This window comes from Ovis canadensis, chromosome 24 (genome assembly GCF_042477335.2).
Source record: "Ovis canadensis isolate MfBH-ARS-UI-01 breed Bighorn chromosome 24, ARS-UI_OviCan_v2, whole genome shotgun sequence".
NCBI lineage: Eukaryota > Metazoa > Chordata > Mammalia > Artiodactyla > Bovidae > Ovis > Ovis canadensis.
The window spans coordinates 47905906-47931434 of record NC_091268.1 but is presented as its reverse complement, the minus strand read 5'-3'; the positions used below and the strand labels follow the sequence as shown (position 1 = coordinate 47931434).

The following is a 25529-nucleotide window of genomic DNA, read 5'->3' as shown; positions in this document are numbered from 1 at the left end:
GCCTCTTCTTAATATCTTCTGCTTCTGTTAGGTCCATATCATTTCTGTTCTTTATTGTGCTCAGCTTTGCATGAAATATTCCCTTGGTATCTCTAATTTTCTTGAAGAGATCTCTAGTCTTTCCCATTCCATTGTTTTGCTCTATTTCTTTGCATTGATCTGTATCTATATGTTTTTTTTTGAGTTAATGAATTTTTGTTGCTTATTATGATTTGTTAAAAACTGAAGTTAATTGTAGTTAATTTACAATGTTGTATTAGTTTCAGGTGCATCTATATGACAGCCCTCCAAGGGAAAAGTGCTACAAAGGAAAAGTAATTTGGTCAACTGAAAAAACTGGAGTATGATTGCTAAACGAGATAAAAATATTGCATCAGTGTTCAACTTACTGGAATTGGTAACTAAATCATGGTTATGGCCAAGAATATCCTTCTTCTTAAAAATACTCCCCAAAGTATTTAGAGATAAACAAGGTGTAACTTCCCCCTCAAACAGTTCAGGAAAGAACTATGTACATATGTTTATACACATATACAGATAATGATAAACAAGACACCTATACACACAGGAAATGTACACACAGACGCACACACACACATACAGACGAGAGGGAGAGAGAGAGGGATGGGAGGAAGAGAACAAACAAATGCTAAAACAGTGTGCAAATCTGGCAAAAGGGCATTAACGTTCTTCATGCACTTTTCATTTCTTTAACTTTTCTATGCATATTTGAAATTATTTCGAATAAAGGTTTAAAAAAAGCCTCCAAACTTCAACTTTGTCTTTGAAAGCCTATGTTATTTATTTTTGGATTTTCTATTGTATTTTGCTTTTCATCATCATCATCTGCTTTTATTTTGTTTTTACTAATTTTTATTGAAGTATAGTTGCTTTGGGGTTCACAGGTGGCTCAGTGGTAAAGAATCCGCCTCCCGAGGCAGGAGATGTGGGTTCGATCCCTGAGCTGGGAAGATCCCCAGGAGAAGGAAATTGTAACTCATTCCAGTATTCTTGTCTGGGAAATCTCATGGATGGAGGAGCCTGGTGGGCTATAGACCGTGGGGTCGTGAAAGAGTCAGAGAGGACCCAGCGACTAGACAACAACAATAGTTGCTTTACAATGGGAGTTTCTGTTTTAAGTCCTACCTTTCCGGTTTCCTGGGAAGGCAGAGACACCACAGAATGTGAACATGTCTCTGATTCTCCTTCAATTTGGAAACATATGAAATCACATGGAATACCATGCAAACGACGGGGAGGTAGATGTGTGTGTCTGTATGACCCCATCTCTCTCTCCGATTTAAACTTCAGCACGCAGTCCCAGTGCCCACAGGGGTCAAGCCAGCATGTGAGTGAGTGAAGCAGGCCAGGCGTAAGAAGAGTCAACTACTAGAAATACGATAGAACCTTATTGATTGTTTTTTACTGGGCTATGGGGAGCACAAAGTGTCATACAAACAGGTATGCTAACTGCAAATGGGATTTCCGAGTCAAATTGGAAAAAAAAAAAAAAAACCCAGAAATATTTAATAACATGTTTTCATCTCAAAACCCCTCAGACCTAGAGGATTCCAGGCTTCCAGCCCCCGGGACCGTGCGGGAATGTGGTTTTGTCACGTCGAGATGTGGAGTACGGAATCCCACTGGGAGTCTTTCAGCTGGGAGCAGTACTCAGTTTTACTCAGTTTCATAATGGAAAAGAGCTGTTCACATATGTAGGTGCTCCCAAACATGGAGAGGATCTTGGCACAGTGGGTCTTGTACTTGGGGTAACTGCCCCAGAGGTATTTATAGAATTCCGGTATTCCAACCTTGTCGTATTTGGTTTTCAGGACCGTGTTGCACTGCAGATCAATCACCTCCATCTGCAGGGCTTCCTGGACACTCTCGATCTTCGTGGAGAAAGGGGAGCTGAACAGGGTCAGTTCACTTTCGTAGAGTTTGAAATCGGACAGCCTTTTCTGGAACTCCGTCTTCAGCTCCACGATTTTGGGAATGTAGTTCAGGCCGTCGCTTTCATTCCTGGAGACTGATTTCAGGGTGGGAAAGTGGGCCAGGTTATTCCTGGCCAGATGAGTCTCCCAGAGGCACAGTTTGGCCAGGAAGGCCCGAATCAAGTCATACATCTGCGTCACGATTTGGGAATGCCCTTGCAGGGAGATGTTCAACGTGTTCAAGTGCGTGGTCACGTCCACCAAGAAGGCCAAGTCTTTGATCCAGTCTTGAGAGCTCAGCTGAGGCAGGGGCTTGCCTCTGGAGGACATGAAGCAGTCAATCTCTTCCAAGGATTCAAAGAACCTCTTCAGCACCAGCCCACGGCTGAGCCACTTAATCTCCGTGTAGTACAGAAGGCTGCCGTATTGGCAGTCCAGCTCATAGAGCAAAGTCGTGAACTCGCTGTGGTTCAGCCCGCGGGAGCAGATCCAGTTCACGGCGTTAACTACCACACTCATGACGTGGTCCATCTTTAACTTCTGAGCGCAGAGCGATTCCGGGTGGATGATGCAACACATGGACTTCAGATCGGAGCCCTTGCAAACCATCGCCACCTTGGACTTGAGTTTCGGGACCAGCCCATCACTGGCGTCTACCATGGCAGGGGTGCCGGTGGAGGCCACGCTGACTAGTTTCGACCAGTCGATATTAAACTTTTTCAGACTTTTCTCAACACGCAAAAAGATCTCGTTTCCAGACTTCGTACCCGTCATGGGCACCGTATCTAAAAGTTCTTCTGACACATCAAAATTCTCATCGACTCCCCGGATGAAGATGGCCAACTGGGTGGTGTTGTTTATATCTGTGATCTCGTCGATGGCAATGGAATAAGCCACAAAAGACCTGATTTTTTCACGTAGCTTCTCCCACAGGTTCCCAGCCATGTCTTCCGTGGGCTGGACAGCAGCGTTTTCCCTTGGACTCACCTTGGCAAACACTTGTTTTTGCTCGGGACACACGGTGTCTGAGGACCCTAAGAGATACTTTCTGAGTCCTTCCTTTAGCTCCTGGAGCTTCTCATCACGCATCTTCTCGGTGTACTGGTCATAGTGCTTGCTGTGGTTGGTTTGATAATGGCGTCTCAGGTTGTATTCTTTGGATACCGACATGCTCTGTTTGCATATTAAACAGGTAGGGATATTCTGCACTTCCATGAAGAAATAAGCTCTCTCCCACTTTTCTTGAAATACACGGCCCTCTTGATCTATCTTCCTTTTTCCCACTTTTGATAGAGACATGGAGACAAGAAAGAGTTTACTTTTCTCTTGACTGTTAGGAAAACATCAGCAAAAACATGATGACAAATGCAGGGGATAAGGTAGCGGGGGGCGTGGGTTAACTGGAGAGTAACCCAGCTATGCAGAGGTGGGGGGTGGGGTGGGGACACTCAGGGCCAGCAGACTATTGCCAAGGGAGCATGGCCCCATGCTGGCTGGATCTTCAGATTTCTAAAGAAAACCTGGAAATGAATTTTTATGAAAAAGCCCCTGGTTTTTCCGTATTGGCCACTAATTCCCTTTTTTACAAGGTTGATGAGTCAAATGAAAGATGTCTTTGGTGAGGGTCGGTAAGTGGCTATGTTTGTTCCACCTGGTTTAAATGAGAATGATTTGAGATTGTATCTGCATTTTAACATATTGGGCTTCCCTGATGATTCAGCATGTAAAGAATCTGCTTGCAATGCAGGAGACACAGAAGACTCAAGTTCGATCCCTGGGTCAGGAAGATCCCCTGGAGGAGGAAATGGCAGCCTACTCCAGCATTCTTGCCTGAAAAATCCCACAGAGGAGCCTGGCGGGCTACAGTCCAAAGAGTTGGACATATTTTTTTTTCAATGGCTTTTCAAGAGAATTTGGAAATAACAGAGAAGGGGATGAGTACAGAAGGCATGTAATTTACCTACTATGAGTCCCAAAAGACACTGGTGACAGCCACAGACCCTCACAGAACTTACGTGGTTTCAGTGTAAAGAAATGGGCCACAATGTACGTGAGCTTTACTTCAAGAGAACACGGGTATGAAAATTCACTTTAAGGAAATGCAGACAGAGACGGTCAATTCAGTAGTTGCCTGGGGCTGGCGGTGGGGATGGGAAATGACTAGAAATGGGCAGGAGGAATCTTTGGGGGATGATGGAAATGTTCTAAGATTAGATTATGGTTCTAAGATTAGATTATTGCGAAACTCTGTAACTTTACTGAGAAAGATCACTGGACTGTGTACGGTTTGCACAAGTCAATGTTATGGTATGTAAATTATGCCACAATAAACCTCTTAAAAAGGTACAAAGCTATTTAGCAACCAGATGAATTTAGGAAGAATAACTGTGCATTTCAAGAGAAGAGTTTTGCTTCCAAAAATTTAAAAAAAAAATTTTTTTTTTTGAGATGGACCATTTTTAAAGTCTTTATTGAATTTGTTACAAGATTGCTTCTGTTTTAGGTTTTGACTTTTTTGGCCCTGAGGCATGTGGGATATCTTAGCTCCCTGACCAGGGATCAAACCTGCACCCCCAGCACTGGAGGTGAAGTTTTAACCACTGGATTTCCAAGGAAGTTCAGAGCTTCCAAAATTTAAGTGAGGAGGTTCTCTAGTGATTCAAACTTTTGGAACCATCTCTACATTTTCTGCCTTTTTTTTTTCTTTCTAGAGATACCTAATTTTTTAAAATTTACACTGAAATATAGTTGACTTACAGTGTTGATGTGTTAGCTTCAGGTATTATATACATATGTTCTTTTTTAGACTCTTTTCCATTATAGGTTAATGCAAGATGGGTATAGTTCCCTGTGCTATACAGCGGGTCTTTGACAGTCACATTGTCCACTTTAATATCCAAGAGGATTCTGACTTGCTTGCAAGGATTCTAGGGGAGACATGAAAAATATTTGGACTTCCCCAGTGGTCTAGTGGTTAAGATGAGCTTCTACTGCATGAGGCGTGGGTTCGATCCCTGACTGGGGAACTAAGATCCCACATACCAAGTGGTGTGGCCAAAAAAAAAAAGTTTTAAATTAAAATGAAATTTAACAAGCAGAAAGGCTGGAACCTTGCTCCATCAGAATAGAAGTCAGCCTCGGCACTGACTGGAGCAGGTTCTGGGAGCCCTGCTGTGCCAGGCAGGAGCCGTGTTGGTTCTAACCATGGGGATGTCAGTGGTTAGAGATCCTGGAGGTGGGGCTGGGGTGGCCAGGCAGGTACTATTTACCAACTAAGGTGGAGCAGCAGGAGTTCAGTATTATGAGCACCTTCCTCCACCATAAAGGACTCTTGAATAAAAGTGTGGTGTGCCATCACACAGAGCAAGCTCCGCCAAACTAATAGAAAAAAAATGGCCTGGCTAAGAAAACACAAGCAACAGAATTAACGTGCTTTATAAGAAGCAGGAAAAATGAACATAGAGAGTGACGTGTTTTGGGACTTGTCGCTGGTGGTCCAGTGGCTAGGATTCCAAGCTCCCAATGCAGAGGGCCCCGAGTTCGATCCCTGGTCGGGGAACTAGGTCCCACATGCTGTAACTAAAGATCCTGCATGCCACAACTAAGAACCAGAGCAGCTAAATAAATAAGGAAAAAGTGGCATGCTTTGCTCTGAGACTCAAGGCTCAGGAAGGAAGGACCCCATGGTGAGTGCCCCTGAAGACAGCTCACACCTCATATCGAGGGCTGGAACCATCTTCTCACCCCCAGAATACTCACCATTGCTGAGCTCGAGACCTGGAAGCGGTCTGAAGAGAAAAAGAGACATTGGTGAGTGCAACAAAGGGCACTTTTCCTGTCTTGTCCATTTAGTTCTATTTGACAAACTTTTGTGATGTCAGCTATTGGCTAAAGTAAGACTGGTTTCCCAACGATTACCAAGAAATGGGAGCTAATACACACAGTTCCCAGAGCGGAAGCCGATGAACTGGGACTTCCCCGGTGGTCCAGTGGTTAAGACTTTGAGCTCCCAATGCAGGGGGCCAGGGATTGATTCCTGGTCAGGGAACTAGAGCCCACATGCTGAAACCTGAAGTTCCTGCCTGCTGCAATGAAGGTCCCACATGCCGCAACTAAGACCCAGAGCAGTCAAACAGATAAATTCAATATTTTTTTAAAAGAACACCGTGAGCTGAGTATGAGGGGCAGTATCACATAGCACTTGACTGACTTGACCGCTGGGACCCACCGCCCCCTTTCTGGGGTGAGAATCCCAGTGCCCCCCGACTTGTCCACCTCGAGGAAGTTAGGATCTGCAGCTCATTCTCCTGACCCGGCAGGGAACCCTCCTGTACCTGATGACTGTGAATTTGATAAAGTCTGCGGCATCCAGGATCCTTCTCATGGAGCTGATTTCTAGGTAGCCGGGGGCTTTGAAGACCACCCCCGGGGGCATGCCGTCGATCACCACGCAGCCAGGGTTGAAGGTGATCTTTCGGTAGGGAACTTTCACAGGGAAATCCACGCCAACGGCTTCACCTGCGGTGAAATGAGCATAAAGCCAGTTCAATTTGTTACTTGCTTCTCCCAAACTGAGCTTTACCTTTAAGGTCAAGCTTTCAAAATTATTCACATCATAACAATGGTGATCAGCCATTATTTTATTCTCCAGGTGTGCTAGGATGCAAGAGTGATTTTAGTGATTTTTGAAATTGGGAATGGGTAGGATAGCAGACTCGGTTTCACTATGCATGAAATAGGGATTATCTACCTACAAAGGTTTTCTGAGAATTAGGTGATTCCTCACATGTCAAACGCTAAAAACAATACTCAGCCATGGGAAGAAGTCGGTAAGTCAAAGATAGCTATGGTAGTTATTTTCCAAATTGAGATAAAATTGACATATAACATTATATTAGTTTTGGGTATACAACATAATGATTTGATAAAGATAGCTTTTAAAAACAATTTTTTATTGACGTATAATCAATTTATAATGTGTTAATTTCTGTTGTACAGCAAAGTGATTCAGTTTTATATATATATATATATATGACACACACACATTTTCTTTTTAAAATATTCTTTTCCACTATGGTTTATCATAGGATATTGACTTTATTTTTCTGTGCTATACAGTATGACCTTGCTGTTTATCCATTCTATTTATAAACGCTTACATCTGCTAACCCCAACTTCCCGCTCCATCCCTCCCTCAGCCTCCTCCTCCTTGGCAACCACCAGTGCATTCTCCATGTCCATGATTCTGTTTCCCAGATAGGTTCATTTGTGTCCTATTTTAGATTCCACAGAGAGTGATGTCATATGGTATTAGCCTTTCTCTTTATGACTTACTTCACTTAGCATGACAATCTCTAGTTGCAGCCATGTTGCTGCAAATGGCACTGTTTCATTCTTTTCTTGTGGCTGAGCAGCATTCCATCAGACACAGGTACCAGGTCTTCCTTATCCGTTCATCTGTCGATGGACATTTAGACTGTTTCCATGTCTTGGCTACTGTGAGTACTGCTGCTACGAACATAGGGGTGCACGTATCTTTCTGAATTATAGTTTTGTCTGGATATATGCCAGGAAATGGAAATGCTGGATCATATGGTGGTTCTGTTTTTAGTTTTCGAAGGAATCCCTATATTATCCTCCACAGTGGCTGCACCAACTTATTCCCACCAACAGTGCAGAAGGGTTCTCTTTTCTCCACAGCCTCCCCAGCATTTATTATTTGCAGATTTCTTTAATGATGGCCATTCTGACTGGTGTGAGGTGGTACCTCATTGTGATTTTGAGTTGCATATCTCTAATAATTAATAATGTTGAGCATCTCTTCATGTGCCTATTGGCCAAAAGCTAGCTATCATTATTATTATGTTATTAGTGTTTCCGTGTAAAAACACACACTAATTTTGATCACAGCTCCTTAAGAGAAAGATCAATTTCTTAATCAGTTAGAAAGAAATATTTCAAATATATATTCAAAACTCTGAATATGCAACAATATAAAAACATACCAAATTTTCGGCTAAAAAGGTCATTGACTTGCTCTCTTAGTTGTTTTATTTTTTCAAGGCTTGACAATCTTTCCTTCTCATTATCTAAAAAAAAAAAAAAAAAAAAGTTAATGTATTTGGCCCCAACCCCATAAGGCCATTGGAGAAAACCCCCATTAGCTCATGAGAAAGTACTTTACCTGGCTTATCAACTTACGTTTAGCAAAAAGTAAGCATTTTGTAAATTTGTAAATTTAAGGCATTAGAGATGTCTTTCCTTAGTTGACAGGTTGAACTTAGTAAAGAAATAGCCCCAAGAGATTAACCCATGTCACAAAATGGTTAAAATATAACAAAATGAAAAACAGTCTAAATACGACAAAATCAGAGAGAATTCTATACCTGGGACTGTCACCTGAACAATGTTAAGGTCTTCAACACCTGCTGCAGAATTTGTAATATTGGGTGAACTGCTGTTTCCTTAAACAGAAATTGAAATTTAGAAGTTATAGAAAATTAGACTACTTCTGCTCTAAAACGATCAAACTGCCATTCTGATCAGAAGGCCCAAGGAGGGAATTCCCGGTGACCTAGCGATTGTGACTCAGGCTTTCCCTGCCAAGGGCCCAGGTTCAATGCCGGATGGGGAACTAAGATTCTGCAAGCAGCACAGTGTGGCCAAAAAAGAAAGAAAGAAAGAAAAGAAACCCAGACTAAATTTTTAAAACTCCAGAGAATATTTAGCTGTGGAATCACAAGCTGGCTTGGCATTAATTGACGTTTGAGTCCATGTCAAAGGGGAAAGGACACCATGGCTTTTACTTAGTTTGTAGCCCCTGATACTTCACAGTCAGTGTAAATTGATTTCAAAAGAAGAATGATTAAAAATATATTTCCTGGGACTTCCCTAGCGGTCCAGTGGTTAAGACCCCAAGCCCGCAATGCAGGGGGCACAGGTTCATGCCCTGGTTGAGGAATTAAGATCCTGCATGTCACTTGGCCAAAGGAAAAGAAAAAAAAAAATCCTTTATTGTTATTCTCATTTTAAGGAGGGGTGAGGAGAGGAAGACATATGAGTGCGTACAAGAGAGCACTTGAGAAGCAGACGGCCCATGAGACATGATGTAACAAGACAGTCAAGGAAAAGCTCAGATGGGGCTAAGTAGTAAAAGCGCAGCTGATATTATCACAGTCTGGTCTAATGACAGACACTACGCTCCCTTAAGTTCTATGTGAGAAATGAAATGAGCCTATCTAGTCCTTTCTGCGGAGAAGGCGCTGGCACCCCACTCCAGTACTCTTGCCTGGAAAATCCCATGGACGGAGGAGCCTGGTGGGCTGCAGTCCATGGGGTCGCTAACAGTCAGACACGACTGAGCGACTTCACTTTCCCTTTTCACTTTCATGCACTGGAGAAGGAAATGGCAACCCACTCCAGTGTTCTTGCCTGGAGAATCCCAGGGACGGGGGAGCCTGGTGGGCTTCTGTCTATGGGGTCGCACAGAGTCGGACACGACTGAAGTGACTTAGCAGCAGCAGCAGCAGCAGTCCTTTCTGAGGGCCGCAGAGCTCAGTCCCTGTGTTCTGAACAATCAACTATTTGGATATCTGAGATTTTACACTGGAGAGCAAGACCTCAGAAGGACAAAAGGAGCCACACCACACTGCTCCTCCCTCCCCTGGTCATACACACATACACACACATCGATTTCACTCGTTTCCCTGGGGCAGTCGTTTGAGGAAAAAGGAAAACTACACTTAGCAGTGTGAATTCGGCAAGGCTTTTGGCAACCAACCTTCAATTTTCACCTCAGCTCCAGGGTCCTCACTCGTTTCTGAAGGGACAAGTTGAGTAGAATCTTGAAAAAAAAATTTCTAAAATGACATTCGTTGTTACATATTCTCATGTTCCAATATTTTACTGCTCTTCTGCCCCCAAAGTTGCTTATCCTGGCATTTTAAATGCATTTCGTATTTAATAAACAGAGGTATAAACACAAAGGTAATTTTAATTTTAAAAGGGATAACAGAGTAATAAAAGATTACCTTAACTTACAAGGGATAAGGGGAGATAAGAAACTTTCAGGGAGCAAATGATACGAAGTTACCCACAGTAAGGGACACAGAATATTCTTCTCTTTGAGCTAATGGAATTCATGCGGCAACAGTGTTTTCTGGTTGTTGTTGGGAATTATTGAGATTTTTCAAAAGCTATTCCCTCCTCTCTTATCCTGCCAGCAGCCCCCCGGTGATTCAAGGTCTATCATTACTTGGACTCATAGTTTAGTTTTCTGCTGGATAAGAATTATGACATGTACATCAAGTTGGCATCACCAGACTCAATGGAAACGAGTCTGTGCCAGCTCCAGGAGATGGCGAAGGACAGGGAAGCCTGGCGTGCTGCGGTTCACGGGGTTGCAAAGAGTTGGACACAACTGAGTGACCGAACAACAACATACAAGTTCTACATACAGACAAGAGCCTGGCTAGATTATCTCACCCAATGGGCTCATTTTAGAAAGATCTGTCACTTGTTACGTTAATTGATTGTTAGCAAGAGAAGAAAGACTAGAACTCAAGACCGTTTTGATTTTGTACTATCGTCGTATAAGATAGGGGAAAATGGATGAAGGTGCACTGAGCTGCGTGCACTGTTCTTGCAGCTTCTTGTCAATCTGTTGCTGTTCAGTTGCTAAGCTGTGTCTGACTCTTTGCAACCCCATGGACTGTAGCCCGCCAGGCTCCTCTGTCCATGGGATTTCCTGGGCAAGAATACTGGAGTGGGTTGCCATTTCCTTCTCCAGGGGATCTTCCCGACCCAGGGATCGAACTATAACTACTTTAAAATAAAAAGGTTTCAGGGAGTTTTCTGGTGGCCTAGTGGTTAGGATTCTGGGCTTTCACTACCATGGCGTGGGTTTTAATCCCTGGCTAGGGAATTGAAATCTGGTAGGCCGTGTGGTTCGGTCAATAAAGAAAGAATGAAAGGTCTGGCATAAAATAGAAAGCTTTTAAAAATCAAACAAGGGGCTCCCCTGGCAGTCCAGTGGTTAAGACTTCACCTTCCAGTGCAGGGGGTTCGGGTTTGATCTCTGGTCGGGGAGCTGAGATCCCACAATGCCTCGGGGCCAAAAACCCAAAACATGAAACAGAAGCAAGTATTGTAACGAATTCAATAAAGACTTTAAAATATGGTTCATATCCAAAAGGTCTTTTAAGAAAGTTTATTCTCTGCAAAATACTGTAAACTGAAAAGAGAGAGAATGCCTCAATTTTCTAACCTTCCATTGGTAATTCCATTTCTATTACTTCAGTGCCTGCAGAAGAATGATGGCTCTCTGAAAGGAAAGCAAACAATATATTAAATAGGCAGAAACACATATTTTTTAAAAAGACATCATTTGAAACTAAGGCAAAGAATTCAAGACCCACATAGGAATACCCACGAAATATTTATAGCCTCCTTGAAATTGAATTCATATAAATGATCCTTTCTTTATGTTTTTTTCCCCTTAACCTACCTTTGCTTTGGAAAAACTTAAAACATAGAAAAGCAGAGAGAAGGCGAAATGAGGCCATTTGTCCATCCTCCAGCATCAAGTCATCGACTCAGGTCATTCTTTCTGTGCCCCCACCCCCACCCCCCGCACCGGTTGTTGTTCAGTCACTCAGTTGTGTCAGATTCTTTGCAACCCATGGACTGCAGCACACCAGGCTTCCCTGCCTTTCACTGTCTCCCTGAGTTTGCTCAAACTCATGTCCATTGAGTTGGTGATGCCATCCAACCATGTGGTCCTGTGTCATCCCCTTCTCCTGCCATCAGTCTTTTCCAGCATCAGGGTCTTTTCCAATGTGTCAGCTCTTTGCATCAGGTGGCCAAAGTACTGGAGCTTCAGCATCAGTCCTTCCATGAATATTCAGGGTTGGTTGCCTTTAGGATGGACTGGTTTGATCTCCTTGCAGTCCAAGGGACCCTCAAGAGTCTTCTCCAACACCACAGTTTGAGCATCAATTGTTTGAAGCTCAGCCTTCTTTAGGATCCAACTCTCACGACCACTGGAAGAACCATACCTTTGAGTATACGAACTCTGTCGGCGAAGAAAAGTAACTACCCCCATTGGTAGTTCAGGGTAAATCTCGGAATTCAGTGTGCAAATGCCTACACTGGAGGAAGTCCATCTCTCTTCTGTTAGCGTCACCATATCGTGATGACCCAAGCAATGAACAATTATTCTTGATCTTCCCAACCCAGGGATCGAACCCGGGTCTCCCACATTGTGGGCAGATGCTTTACCATCTGAGCCACCAGGGAAGATAATTCTTTATCACCATCTCATATCTACTCATTGTTCAAGTTTCCTCAATTCTCATGCATGTCTTTATACTGGAAGTAGTTTTAAATCCCATGGATGGAGGAGCTTGGTGGGCTATAGTCCACCGGTCGCAAAGAGTCGGACACGACTGAGCGACTTCACTTTCACTTTCAGTTTTAAACTTACAGGAAAGTTGTAAAAATAAAATAGTACAAAAAAGATCCATCTACCCTTTACTCAGATAGCAAAATGCTAATAATTTACCCTGTTTGTGATCTTTGTCTTTCCCGACCTCTGGCTCCAGATGGAGACACACATCTGGATTTCTTTTTTGATCTTGCCTAACTGCTCTGCTTAGGACCTCCAAGACAATGTTGAAAAGAAGTGGCAAGAACAGACATATTTTTTAAAAAAATTAATCATTGTTTTTCAGTGTGCTGGGTCTTTGTTGCTGCGTGCAGGCTTTCTCTCGCTGCACAGACGGGGGCTACTCTTCCTTGCGGTGTGCGGGCTTTTCACTGCGGTGGTTTCTCTCTTGGAACACAGGGTCTAGGTGCAGGGGCTTCAGTAACTGTGGTGCTCGAGCTTAGCTGCCCCGCAGCACGTGGGACCTTTCTGAATCAGAGGTCGAACCCACGTCCCCTGCACTGGCAGACATATTCTTAACCAGTGGACCACCAAAGTCCCAGACATACTTGTCTTGTTCCTGGTCTTAGGGGGAAAGTCTTCAATCTTTAAGTATGACATGGTCTATATAAGTTTTTAAATAGATGCTCTTAATTATGATGAAAAAGTTCCCTTCGGTTCCTAGTTTCTTGAGCGTTTTTTAAAAATCATGAAAGGTATTAGATTTTGTCAAATGCCTTTTTGCTACATCTATGGGGACAATCGTGTGGGTTTTGTCTTTTTTTCATTATGTTGCTATTCTGTTGACTGATTTCCGTACGTTGAGCTAATCTTGCCTTCCTAGAAATCACTATACGGTGATTCTGTGGTCAGGCCGTTCAAGATGGCCGTTCTCTTGCTCTTAGTACATCTCCCCACTCAACCAGACCCTGCTTCACACACAGGGCTACCTCCATCCTCTTAATTGGGGCTAAATTAGTAACTACCTACCTCGCTTGCCCCCTACCCAACTGTTGGTTTCCCCAGTAACCGAAGAGCCAATCAGACGTCAGTTCCTCCCTGTAAATGGGAGCCTCCTCCTCCGAATTAGCAAAGGTTGCTCTCTTCTCATCTGGCGTTTGCTGCACAAGGTGGGTGCTGCTCCAGGACTTTGCTTCAGCTGTGTAAGGTCCCTTGTCCAATAAGCCACTGATGGCTTTGTCGCTGGGCTTTTTCTTTGTTCTCAAGGTTTGCAGGCCTGAGGCTGAGGTACATACCCAACAGGTATGGATGTATAAACTTAACGACTGTTTTATTGAAGATTTTTGTTTATCTGTTAATAATCGATACTGTTCTGTAGTTTCCTTGCGTTGTTTTGTCTGGCTTTTGTATCAGGGTGATACTGGCCTAGCAGAATGAGTCTAGAAGTATTCCCTCCTCTATTTCCTGTAAGGGTTTTTGAAGTTCTGGTGTACATTCTTGAAACACTTGGTAGAATTCACCAGTGAAATCATCTGATCCTGGGCTTTTGTTTGTAGGAAGCTTTTCAACGACTATTCAAAATTCTTGTTATGTGACTATTCAAAATGTGTGTTTTATCTTTAGTCAGCTTCAGTAGTTTGTCCATTTCATTTAGGTGACTCAATTTGTTGGCGTACAATTGTTTACTATTTGTGATAGGCAGATGCCCCCCCACCCACCGCTGCAAAAAAAAGATATCCAAAACCCAAGAATTTTTATGTTACACGGCAAGGGGAAGATAGGATTAGGTGTCCTCACTGATAACCTTCAGAAAAGATTATCCTGCATTATCCAGCTGGGCTCTGTGTAATCAATGTTTGGAGTATTTCAGTGTGGAAAAGGAAGGCAGAAGGGTCAGCATTGCAGTGATATATTTCGGGAAAGGCTACGTTAATTCCTTGACCTTGGACTTCTTTTTCTTGGGCTCCTTGACCTTGTTCCCCTGTCCTGGAAGCCTTTCCACCCACATCACGCCGGGAAGAGGACAGAATGGTAGTGATGCTCTGACATCCATCCACATCAAGGAAGCCTGGGTGCAGTACAGCTCAGCAAAGCTTGCACAGGGCGTTCTTCATTTCCAGGGAAGAGATGGGGTCCCTGCACACCTAAAAGACCTGTGGGGCTTCCATGGGCTTCGCATGGGCCAGATACTATATGTACCAGTGTAGACGTTGTGTCGGGGGTCTTCTGAGAGATCTGTGTTGCAGATGGATCATGAGATCCTGGTGTGTGTGCTGGGGGGTAGCTTCTGAGCACTCGTGGGGCCACGGCTGACTTCACCGGGGGCTCCCTAGGGGCCAATTGCCATTCTGAGCAGGGCACACTGATTGTCTTTTTGGATTTAAAACTATCTCCCTTACTTAAAGGAGACAGAACGATATCAATACTTCAGCATGTATTTAACCTAAATGGTTATAAAAACATTCAGTGTAATGGAATACCATCCATGATGTCAGGCAATCTGGAACTTTTTTGGTATCAAGAAGGAAGCTGTTCTACAAAGATGTCTTGAATGGTTCTGTCGTTTTCAAGCCAACCAGGAGAAAGACTATAAAGTCATAGGTTGAATGTAAATATCTCTCTTCAAATAATGTACTTCTTTCTGAAAAGTTAAAATAGAGTGATTGCAGGTGCATCTGATTTATTTCACTGTTGCTTTTTAGAGCAGAATCTGTAAGTATCCTATCCCTGATTGTACACAATTTGATCATTTAAGTTTAAAAATATATTCTTGGGAGTCAAGAATTTGTTTCTAAATGACTGTTGTTTTGAAACAACAGTCATTTAGAAACAAATGTTACACTGATTCTTCACACTAAATTCAGCAAGCACATCTGAGTGTACAGGATGCAGAAAGTCCCGACAGGATGTAGAAAGTCCCGGGTTTGGGACTCCAGGGTGGGAGTAAGATTCTGTGTTTCCCACCACTAGCTGAGGGAGTCCTCGGCAAAAGCATCAATATAGGACTTCCCTGGCGGTCCAGGAGTTAAGACTGCACCCTTCCAATGCGGGGGGGCGTGGCTTCAATCCCTGGTCAAGGCACTAAGATGGCACATGATGTTTGGTGTGGCCAAAAAAAAAAAAAGCAAAAATAGAACACGGCAGGTCACACTAAATGCTGGAAGCTCCTGCAGGAGTTGAGGTTCTGACTGTGTCCAGAAAGAAGGCGGATGCTCCTCAGAAGTCTACAGGATAGGAAGGGGAGCCTCGGCGAGGGATCAGCTTATATAAAAGCCCTGTGGGAGGGGGACTCAGGGCATGTACAAGGAACCACAGACAGAGCATGTGTCTGAAGAACAGAGGGAGGGTGATGGTGGGGGAGGCAGATGACACAGGAGGGGACACCAGAAAGAGCAGGAGGGGGACTTTCCTGGCGGTCAAGCGGTTAAGGTTCTGAGCTTCCACTGCCTGGGGCACAGGTTTGATCCCTGCTCTGCTCAGTTGGTAAAGAATCCGCCTGCAATGCAGGAGACCCTAGTTTGATTCCTGGGTCGGGAAGATCTGCTGGAGAAGAGAGAGGCTACCCACTCTAGTATTCTTGGGTTTCCCTTGCGGCTCAGCTAGTAAAGAATCTGCCCACGATGTGTAAGACCTGGGTTCGATCCCTGAGTTAGGAAGATCCCCTGGAGAAGGGAACAGATACCCACTCCAGTATTCTGCCTGGAGAATTCCATGGACTGTGTAGTCCATGGGGTCTGAGCAATTTTCACTTCTCGGGCTTCCCTGGTGGCTCAGGTAGAGTCTGCCTCCAGTGCAGGAGACCCAAGTTCAATCACTGGTTTGGGAAGATCCCCTGGAGAAGGAAAAGGCAATCCACTCCAACACTCTTGCTTGGAAAATCCCATGGATGGAGGAGCCTGGCAGGCTACTGTTCATGGGGTTGCAAAGAGTCGGACACAACTGAGCTACTTCACTCTCTCTCTCTCAGGGAGCTAAGATCCTGTGTGCTTTATGGGGTAGCCAAAAAAGAAGAGGAACAATAGGAGCATGGAAGGGAACTGGGACTTTACAGGTGATGCGGAGCCACAGAGAATGTGAGTGGGGAAAGACGAGAACGGATCCCAGCTTTCAAAGAATACACAATTGGGATGGGGTAGGATGTATGGAATGGGCTGAGAAGAGATCCTCTGCCCCTCTGCCCAGATGTAAGGAGACTGGTCATGGGGCACAGGGCAGGAGTGGGCAGAAGAGGGTGGGTGGGGTTGGCCCACGACAGAGCAATTACAACAGAACTTCCGTTGGTCTGTGGGCCTTTTAGATCTTTTGGAAAAGGTGTTTTTTAGTAACACTTACTGAGCTAAGTAATGCTGCAGGGAAATTCCAAAGTTTACGATTTTGTAGGAAACATTTTCAATCTGAGCATGTTTGAGGATGTAATTGCAAATCGTCCTTCACTCTGCAGTGGAGCTGGAAGATGGAGAAAGGACCTGAACACAGTGCAGTTGCCATAGCAACAAGTTGGTGTCCTGTCACCATGATGGCCCCAGCTGACCATCAACCATCATCATCAGCTGGGGGCCGGCAGGATTCTGGTCTCTGTGTGGAGAACAGAGCCACCCAACCCCAGAGACCACCCCACCTGCATCCCCTTGGGAATGTTTGTGCATTTGGTAACAACCGTCTTCTTCCTGTTGAACTTATGTGCTGGTAGTGAACTCATATGCTGCCTTTCTAGTAAAAAAAGGCACTTGAGTTTCTTAACTCTGTCTCCATCTCTTTTATCTTAATATCTTCTCAGCAACTCAGACTGGACAGAAGTGGCTTAAGAGGGGAATATTTTAGAACACAGAAAACAATATTTAATAGACAAACTCAAGTAAAACACAGCCTGAAATACCTTTACAGTCACGTATGCCCAGAATCATAAGGATTCAGGCTACATATTAATACAATCTGTTTTACGACTGTGAAGTTGTTCACCTTAATGGCACTGTGCCAGATTCTACGTAAGTATACATGGATCTTTATGACTCTTTGCTTATTTGTTCAGATGAGCACTAATTAAAAGCTTTCATCACAGATAACTTTTAGAGAAGAAAGTTATTATAAAAGGGTATTACCTTGCATACTATATTCATAGTAATTAGGATCTTCTGATTCTTTCTTGACTGACACAACTTCTGCTTTCAGTGAAATACCTTGGAATTCAATGGAAATTATAAAAGGATGTGTTAAACTCACCAACAGAGATGTGACCAGCTAATATACCTTCCAGGTTGTTTAATGCAGGTTGGATTAACACAGTAACACTGCAGTCAGCGAAAGAACTTGTAGCTCAGGCACTATGAACGAATGGGTTAATCTACATAAAAATATAAAAACACAACCTAAAAGGAATGAAAGACGGAGGGAAAGACGGAGGGAGGAAGGAAAAGAAGAGAAGGAGAAAGAGGTCTAGTTCCCAGTTTGGAGAGATTTTCCCTTTCAAGATGGCTGAATATGTACATGTGTTTACATGAAATACTATAAATCTCCTTCTGTAATGGGGCCGGAATTGGCACAGATTATCTTAATTTACTTACTACAACAGGATGAATGTCAAAACCTGGGGAAACTACATTAGTAAAACCAAAAGGCTTAATCAGGGAAAGGTGTGGGAGATGGCAAAAATTCGCCACGGAAGCCTCCCATGCCAGTATACACGCCTGTTTGCAACCTAACTTTCCCACTCCTGTTTTCTCCAAGTGGAAAACTACCCCCCCTTGTAAACCTGGGGCTGGTCATGTGACTTGCTTCAGCCAATGGGATGTAGACAGAGGCTTGAAATGTGCCTGGGCCTGCCGCCTCTGCAGAGCGGCCTGTGAATGAACCTGGAGGATGTGAGGCTCAGAGGAGAGAGACCCAGCTCTGCTGCCTGAGGCCTTGACCCAGGAGGACGGCCAGCCCAGCCCGGAGGACGGCCTGGTCCACACACAGATGTGTGAGAAAGACGGAATCATGGTTTGAAGCCACTAGGTTCTGGGGTGCAGGCGGTCTTTTATACTGCAATAGATAACTGATACTGAAGTATACATATAATCTGTGAAAGTTAACAGAGGCAAAAACAGTAATTGTGACACAGCTTGGGATTTCACTGTTCACCATTAATTAACAAGTTCCGGGGTGGGGGTGGGGGCCTTCTGAAATGAACAGCTCTGTTGGCATAGGGATAGTGAGATGGGGTATTAAAGAATGTGATTATCAAAAGGGCTTCCCTGGTGGCTCAGCTGGTAAAGAATCCACCCACAATGCGTGAGACCTGGGTTCGATCACTGGGTTGGGAAGATCCCCTGGAGAAGGGAAAGGCTACCCACTCCAGCGTTCTGGCCTGGAGAATTCCAAGGACTGAATAGTCCACGGGGTCTCAAAGAGTCTGACACGACGGAGCGACTCTCATTTTTCACATATCACCAGCCTGAATTTTTGTTTGAAATGTGTATAGCTTTTGTAACTTACAGTCAAACTTTTAGGTACAACTTCCAAGTTGATTAGACGCTAATGCCTCTACTCACAAACATCTGATAAATATGTGATGGCTGGGCTGTCAAAGAAAAACTCCCGTTCAATGCAGGCAACTGAAAGCAGATTTGATGCTGCGGAATGCAGAATGTGTTTGAAATGGTAATGAAAACAGGCTGGCTTCAGCTTTTCCTCAACACATGAGGAGGGGGAGGGGGACATTCAAAAGGCAAAACCCGTTTAAACAGCTGTTCGCTGCGCCAGGTGCTACACAGACATTGCGGGAAGTAAGGCCAAGGGATGGTCAGCTCTCAGAAGCCTGTAGGCAGCTGGAAGCGAGCCGTACCATGAAATTCACATTATTAGGGAACACATATTGTACCTTAAAGGGAACCACATCTCCAAAGAGAGACCTCAACAAAAGAGGCCTATTTTAAGGCCAGTGGGAATGGCTCATCCACGCTGCAGCTGGTGAGGAAGGAGAGGGAGGCGGGGGCCGGGGGGGGGGCATGGTTCCGTGAAAGGGCCCCCCCTCAGGGAGGGCTAACAACCGCTCACTCTCATCCCATCTGTTTTCCCGGTTTCTGACAGGAGACTGTGGCTTGGGGGTTTTGAATTCTCCATGACCAACAGAGACACAGGCAGAATGTATCTGAAATGCATCATGGCTAAGATTAGAGGGGCTTCTCTGGCTCAGCGGTACAGAATCCGCCTGTAATGCAAGAGACACAGGAGATGAGGGTTTGATCCCTGGATCAGGAAGATATCCTGATGGAGGAAATGGCAACCCACCCCAGTATTCTTGCCTGGGAAAGCCCATGGACAGAGAAGCCTGGTGGGGACAGTCCATAGGGTCACAACGAGTCGGACACAACTGAGAACACACACATCCCTAAGATTAAAGGGGCATCACATATAAGGGGGATGAAGACTACACAGCTGAATTCTGCCAGCGGAAATCCTTGGCTCCTCGTTGTCTTGTGTTGGTTTTACCTAGAATAACTACAGTGGGCAAGCACTCTTAGTTTTCAGACCATGATATTTAAGGTGGAGCTTCCACCAAGCACACATTTCCATGTAGACAGGAGTGACCCTGGTGTATGACAAGGGAGGGGTCAGGCTCTCCGGCCCCGAGGGACTGGGGGAGGCAGCCGGGTGCAAACCACACCCTGACACCTTCAGAAAGGTGGATGCTCTGACCTCCACTTCACTGAAGATAAAGTCTCTCTTTGCCTTTCCTCTACATGTATTCTTAATATTGAATATTTTTCTTTTAGATTCTCTCATACTTAATTTTAACTTTTGGAAGTTTGGAACTGTTTCTTATTTTTAGATTGCTTTTCTCAACATTATTAAATTCTAGTTTTACCCCGTTATGGTAGTAGGTGGTTTAGTTACTAAGTCGTGTCCAATTCTTTCTTCCCCAGGGACTATGTGCCTCCAGGCTCCTCTGTCCATGGGATTCTCCAGGCAAGAATACTGGAGTGGATTGCCACTTCCCTCTCTAGGGGATCTTCCTGACCCAGGGATCAAATTCTTGTCTCCTGCATTGCAGGCAGATTATTTACTGCTGAGCCACCAGGGAAACCCTTTACTCCATTATAGCCAGTTTGCATTCATCTTTATCTTTCTGAGGTTTGAGCGTTAGTTTTATGTACTTGTTTATTTTAGGCTGCTAAGCTTTTAACTTCTAATGCTTTCAATATTTTTCCATCCCTTGATGAAACATTTGACTTTTAAATTTTTTTCTATTTTTAACCTTTAACATTTTCCCTTAATGCCATTTTTCTTTTTTCTTTTCTTTTTTGAGAAGTGGGAGAGGCAGGGATGGGGGTTAACTGCTCTTATCCATCAAAGAGGGATTTCTTTTCTGCCAATATAGATTATCGTAGTAACGCATGTCTATTGTGGAACATTTAGAAATTAGAGTGTAAGAAAGCAATAAAACAAGTTGTTTACTCATACTTTATTCATAAATCAAATTCATAATTCCAAATGTATAAGACTTTTTTTTTACCCATTTAACAGTCAAGTTATAATTTCCATACGATTAAAATAATACTTTACCTACAAATACATCTACTTAGTGACCTCATGGACTGTGGCCTGCCAGGATCCTCTGTCCATGGAATTCTCCAGGCCAGAATACTGGAGTGGGTAGCCGTTCCCTTTTCCAGGGGATCTTCCTAACCCAGGGATCAAACCCAGGTCTCCCGCATTGCAGGCGGATTCTTTACTGTCTGAACCACCAGGGAAGCCCAATAACATTTTACTAAGTCAAGAAAAGGAAATATATGGTATATGATTGGGAATAATGACTAAAACTGACAGTTTTCTTGTCTTATTGCATTAACTAGGACTTTCAGTATGATATTGAATGGGAGTGATGAGAGGGGACATCCTTACTGATCTTAGTGGGAAAAATTACAGTTTCTCACCATTAAATATGATGTCAGCTACCAGTTTTTTGAAGTTTTTATCAAGTTGAGGAAGTTCCCCTCTATTCCTGATTTACTGAAAGTACCATTTTTACGTAAAATGTGCAGTGAAAGTGAAGGTCGCTCAGTCGTGTCTGACTCTTTGAGACCCACGGACTGTAGCCCGCCAGGCTCCTCTGTCCGTGGAATTCTCCAGGCCAGAATACTGCAGTGGGTATTAAAAGGAGTCAAATAATGACCTGCTGAATACCTTATTCTACAAGCATCAGTACACATACCAGAATCTTCCATGGGTTCAGTCTTCACACGGACGGGGGTGCAGCTAAAAGGAGAAGGGAACGCTGGTCAAGATGGGCAGGAAAAGAACTGCCCACAGGCATCTGGGCACACTGAGCCCACTCCCCAGATCTCCATGATGTCACGGTTCCCCTCCCCTCATCAAACTGAAGGCACAGCTACCTCGACTTTAATTTCGTAAAGTTAAATGACACCATGAAGAAAGTTAAAGGTGTCAACAGAATATAGTTTCATAATCCCAAATATCCCTTTGAATAAGGAATATGTAACAAAATAAGCCATTCCATACTCTAAAGGCTAACACACTGGGTTTAGATGTAGACGTAATTTTTTATTTGTCCCTTACCTTTCGCTTGGTGATGTCACTGACTCATCAGTGTCGGTTACCATCCCAGGCCCACCTGTGCAGGAGTAAAAAGACACACGCTAGCTGGTTTCATGCATCTTGAAACATGACAACATTCAAAAGCATATAAAGGGAAGGGAAATGCAGAGAGGACTGAACTCCAGGTTCCAGGCCATCAGAGAAGGGCAGTAAGAGACCAGCTCAAAGCAGCCGCCAAGGACTGGGCCACCTGTGTGGACAAGACGGGGGCTGAACAGCAGACAGGGGCCAGAGTGACCTCCAGCAGGTTACTAAGCCTCCCCGTGCCTCAGTTTCCTCATCTGAGGATGGTGCTTGAGTAAGGATTAATTCATCCATGCAAGGTGCTTAGAACAGTGTCCATCACAGAATGTATCAGCGGTTATTATCATTATTCTGTAAGGACAATACAAGCCGCCTGGGACAGCGGTCACCAGCCACCCCTCACGCTCCAGTCCCTCCTTTAAGGTGAGCTGGGCCCCCAGGAACTCACAACTGCTCCAGAAATACTTGCTCTGTGAGCAGTCCACGCACAGGAGTGTCTCATCATCGTCTGTACCCCGAAGTGCATCTTGTGGACAGTGAGACCCCCGCCCACCCCAGCCACTTGGTTTCTGCACCTAGGTAGGCCCAGCATGACACTCTCTTTAGACCTGGTCTTTCATGAACCTTTCATGACCCAAGGTTTCCAACTACATCCAGAACAATGATCTGAAAAAACAAGAAGTGGGCGTAGATGGATCTCTAAATGCTCCTGGTAAGACTGCTTCTTTTTTTGGTCCCTTCATCATTATGAGATTATGAGTGGTCCTGGGTTCCCAAATGTAGTCTCCAACACCCTGCACAAGCCTTCTGCCTGACCACATGGAATGGGTTCCTGGGGGAACCAAGCTGTTAAGACCCTGCTTATCTTGGGGGCCAGCTTCTCTGGGAAGATCTTCTGACCACACAGTTCTAACCCTTTCCCAAGGGCTCTCATGGTCGCCACTCCTGGTTCTCTGAACAGTCTCATTCCTTCTTGCAGACATCTCAGAAACACAGGAATAGCCACACAGCCCAGACCTACTCCTGAAGCCCAGCACGCCTGGCCCATGGCTGGTGCACAAAGACCAGCCTTCTCACATTCCTATGCGTGTGGACAAGGCAGGTCTCCTGCCCTGTGAAGTCTGGAAGCAGAAGTCCGCTGGCTCGCAAGCTGGAGGAGGCTGGTGTCTCGGCTCCTGGGTGTGTGTGCTTCCCTGAGCTGTAGTCCCTGCAAACATCTCCCCAGGTCCCGGGATCAGGGGTGGCCTCCTCAATGCAGGAAAGGCACAGCCTAAACCAGTTTTAGAAGGTGCCAGAATTGCACTTTAACTAAGAAAAGCAACCTGGGCAGTCACCAAGTAGGAGAAGCTGTCACTTACCTGGCTGATTCGCTGGACCCGGGAAAGGTCTGCAAAAGAACCCCATAAATTAACACCTGACATGCACACACCAGACACACAGAGTAAACATCTGAAGAACCAACTTCTAAACATAAGGGGACGGGGCTTCCTTGGGGGCTTAGTGGTAAAAAAAATCTGCCTGCCAATGCAGGAGACATGGGTTTGATCCCTGGTCTGGGAAGACCCCACAGGCCGTGTAGCAACGAAGCCCGTGTGCCATAGCTACTGAGTCTGTGCTCTAGAGCCCATGAGCTGCAACTACTGAAGCCCGCGTGCCCTAGAGGTGGTGTTCGGCAACAAGGGAAGCCACTGAAGTGAGAAGCCTGCGCATCATGACTAGAGAGGAGCCCCTGCTTGCCGCAACTACAGAAACGCCCATGCAGCAGTGGAGCCCCAGCACAGTCAAAAACAGATACATCAAATCATTTAGATAAATACAACAACCCCAATAAATAAATGCAACGGGACAGATTGAACCAACTGAAATTAAGTTGTCAGTTTATCTTCAGATGAACCAGCTGTGAGAAAAGGGGGAGAGCCTGTCACCTGTTGATAAGGAATGAAATCCCCGCTTTGTTCTCCAAAATCCACTTCAGTGTTGTAAGGTCATAGTTCTCAGGGTGTTGAAAGGGGACCCTTTCTGGGAGCCCCCGCACCACTATAGCCTCCTGGTCCGTCAGCATCTTCTCATAAGGAACAGGTACCATGGCGGTTGTCCCCAAGGCTTTGCCTGGAAGCATCAGCAGGATATCTTTAAATAACAGGAGCATAAGAAACCCTGACCATCAATTTCAGTTAATGCCATAAACCCAGGTGGTGACATTTGGCTCCAAAGTTTATTAAAATCCTAAAGTGTCCCATGCTGCTATATCTCAAGTTCGTAACATTTCCAATCAAAGGTCCAAAAGAATACATAGAATCTGTTTTCCTTTAAATCTTCACAGAAGAGAAAATAACAGGTTGCATAATCTATAAAAACACTGAATCAGTATGTTGTACACTGGAAACTAATATAAGGTAAGTCAACTATATTTCAATAAGTAAACTAACTGAAAATAATCCCCTTCTGAAAGAAAAGACAATAACAGGTCTTTTTGTCTCTTCTCTCGGCAGTTGCACGATCCAGGGTACTCGCTCGGGTGCATCCAGGGCCTCAGGGAACACCCTGCGTGGTTACTCACGGTGCTGCCAGCCGAGGATGGGGGCCTGGCCCAAAGCTTACCTGTCCCTGTATCACATGGTGCAGACCAGGCCTTGCCTGTAGAGAGCCGAGGCCTCATGTCGCCACCTGCGGCTGTGACAGTCTCTCTGCACCACTGGCCATCCCCACGGTGCTGGAGCCCCATTTCTCATAGGGAAGTATAACCTGAGACCCTAAGATCCCCTAGCTGGGGTCCCCAAATACAGATGCTCACTGCAGGTCACACAGATGTATGCAGCTGTATAGGAAAGAGGAGCCAGGCCTGAAGATGCTCATGGGCTTCTAATGCAAATATAACACCTGCAGACGTCCTTGTTATCTAGCTTTTAAGTGGTTTTTTGTTTTGTGTGTGTGTGTGTTTTAAATGCACTGTGTGGCATGCTAGATGTTACTTCTGGCATAGTACCGCACCCCTGGCAGCGGAAGCACAGATTCTTAACCACTGGACCACCTGGAAACACCCCTATCTAAAGCATTGTGTAGGTATTAAAAAAAAAAAAAACTGTCTCAGGGGAGTGAGGCTCAGGAGGGAGGGGATATATGTATAATTATGGCTGATTCACGTTGTGGTACCGCAGAAACCAACACAACATTGCAAAGCAATTTTCCTCCAATTAAAAAATAAATTTAAAAAAATTTCCTGTCTCCAGGCCTGTGGGGAGACCAATGAGGATGAGGCTGGTGTGTGAACCAACATCTGTTGTAACTACATGGCCGTGGGGAGGGGGCTCCACAAAGACTGAAGGCTGACAAATGGGAAGAGACCAGGTTGATCTGGTGCTTAACTGGCTGGTCGCTTCATGAAAATGTGGATTTCTCTAATGTTAGAGATGGTTTATATAGTCATGCTGATAAAATGATCTCTAATACCATCTTTGCCAGCAAAGGTCTGTCTAGTCAAGGCTATGCTTTTTCTAGCGGTCATGTACGGGTGTGAGAGTTGGACTATAAAGAAAGCTGAGCACCAAAGAATTGATGCTTTTGAACTGTGGTGTTGGAGAAGACTCTTG

The 25529-nt window shown here is 44.6% G+C and overlaps 1 protein-coding gene across 7 annotated transcripts in view; it reads right to left on the bottom strand.

Annotated features, from left to right (window-relative positions):
• LOC138429449 (general transcription factor II-I repeat domain-containing protein 2) overlaps positions 1-25529 on the bottom strand; it is a 55596-nt gene that overhangs the window by 6127 nt on the left and 23940 nt on the right. The window contains exons 5-16 of one of the 7 annotated variants that reach the window (XM_069570967.1): positions 23865-24048; positions 23298-23326; positions 21877-21931; positions 21512-21555; positions 17418-17495; positions 11200-11256; positions 9715-9753; positions 8321-8398; positions 7940-8023; positions 6269-6452; positions 5694-5722; positions 1397-3217 (exon numbers count right to left, since the gene is read on the bottom strand). In XM_069570967.1, coding sequence (XP_069427068.1) covers positions 1614-3217; positions 5694-5722; positions 6269-6452; positions 7940-8023; positions 8321-8398; positions 9715-9753; positions 11200-11256; positions 17418-17495; positions 21512-21555; positions 21877-21931; positions 23298-23326; positions 23865-24048 — 2465 coding nt within the window. In that variant the 3' untranslated portion in view covers positions 1397-1613. Of the gene's footprint in view, positions 1-1396; positions 3265-5693; positions 5723-6268; positions 6453-7939; positions 8024-8320; positions 8399-9714; positions 9778-11199; positions 11257-17417; positions 17496-21511; positions 21556-21876; positions 21932-23297; positions 23327-23864; positions 24049-25529 lie in introns of those variants that run through there. The other 6 variants (XM_069570972.1, XM_069570966.1, XM_069570971.1 and 3 more) reach the window with 6 other exon arrangements.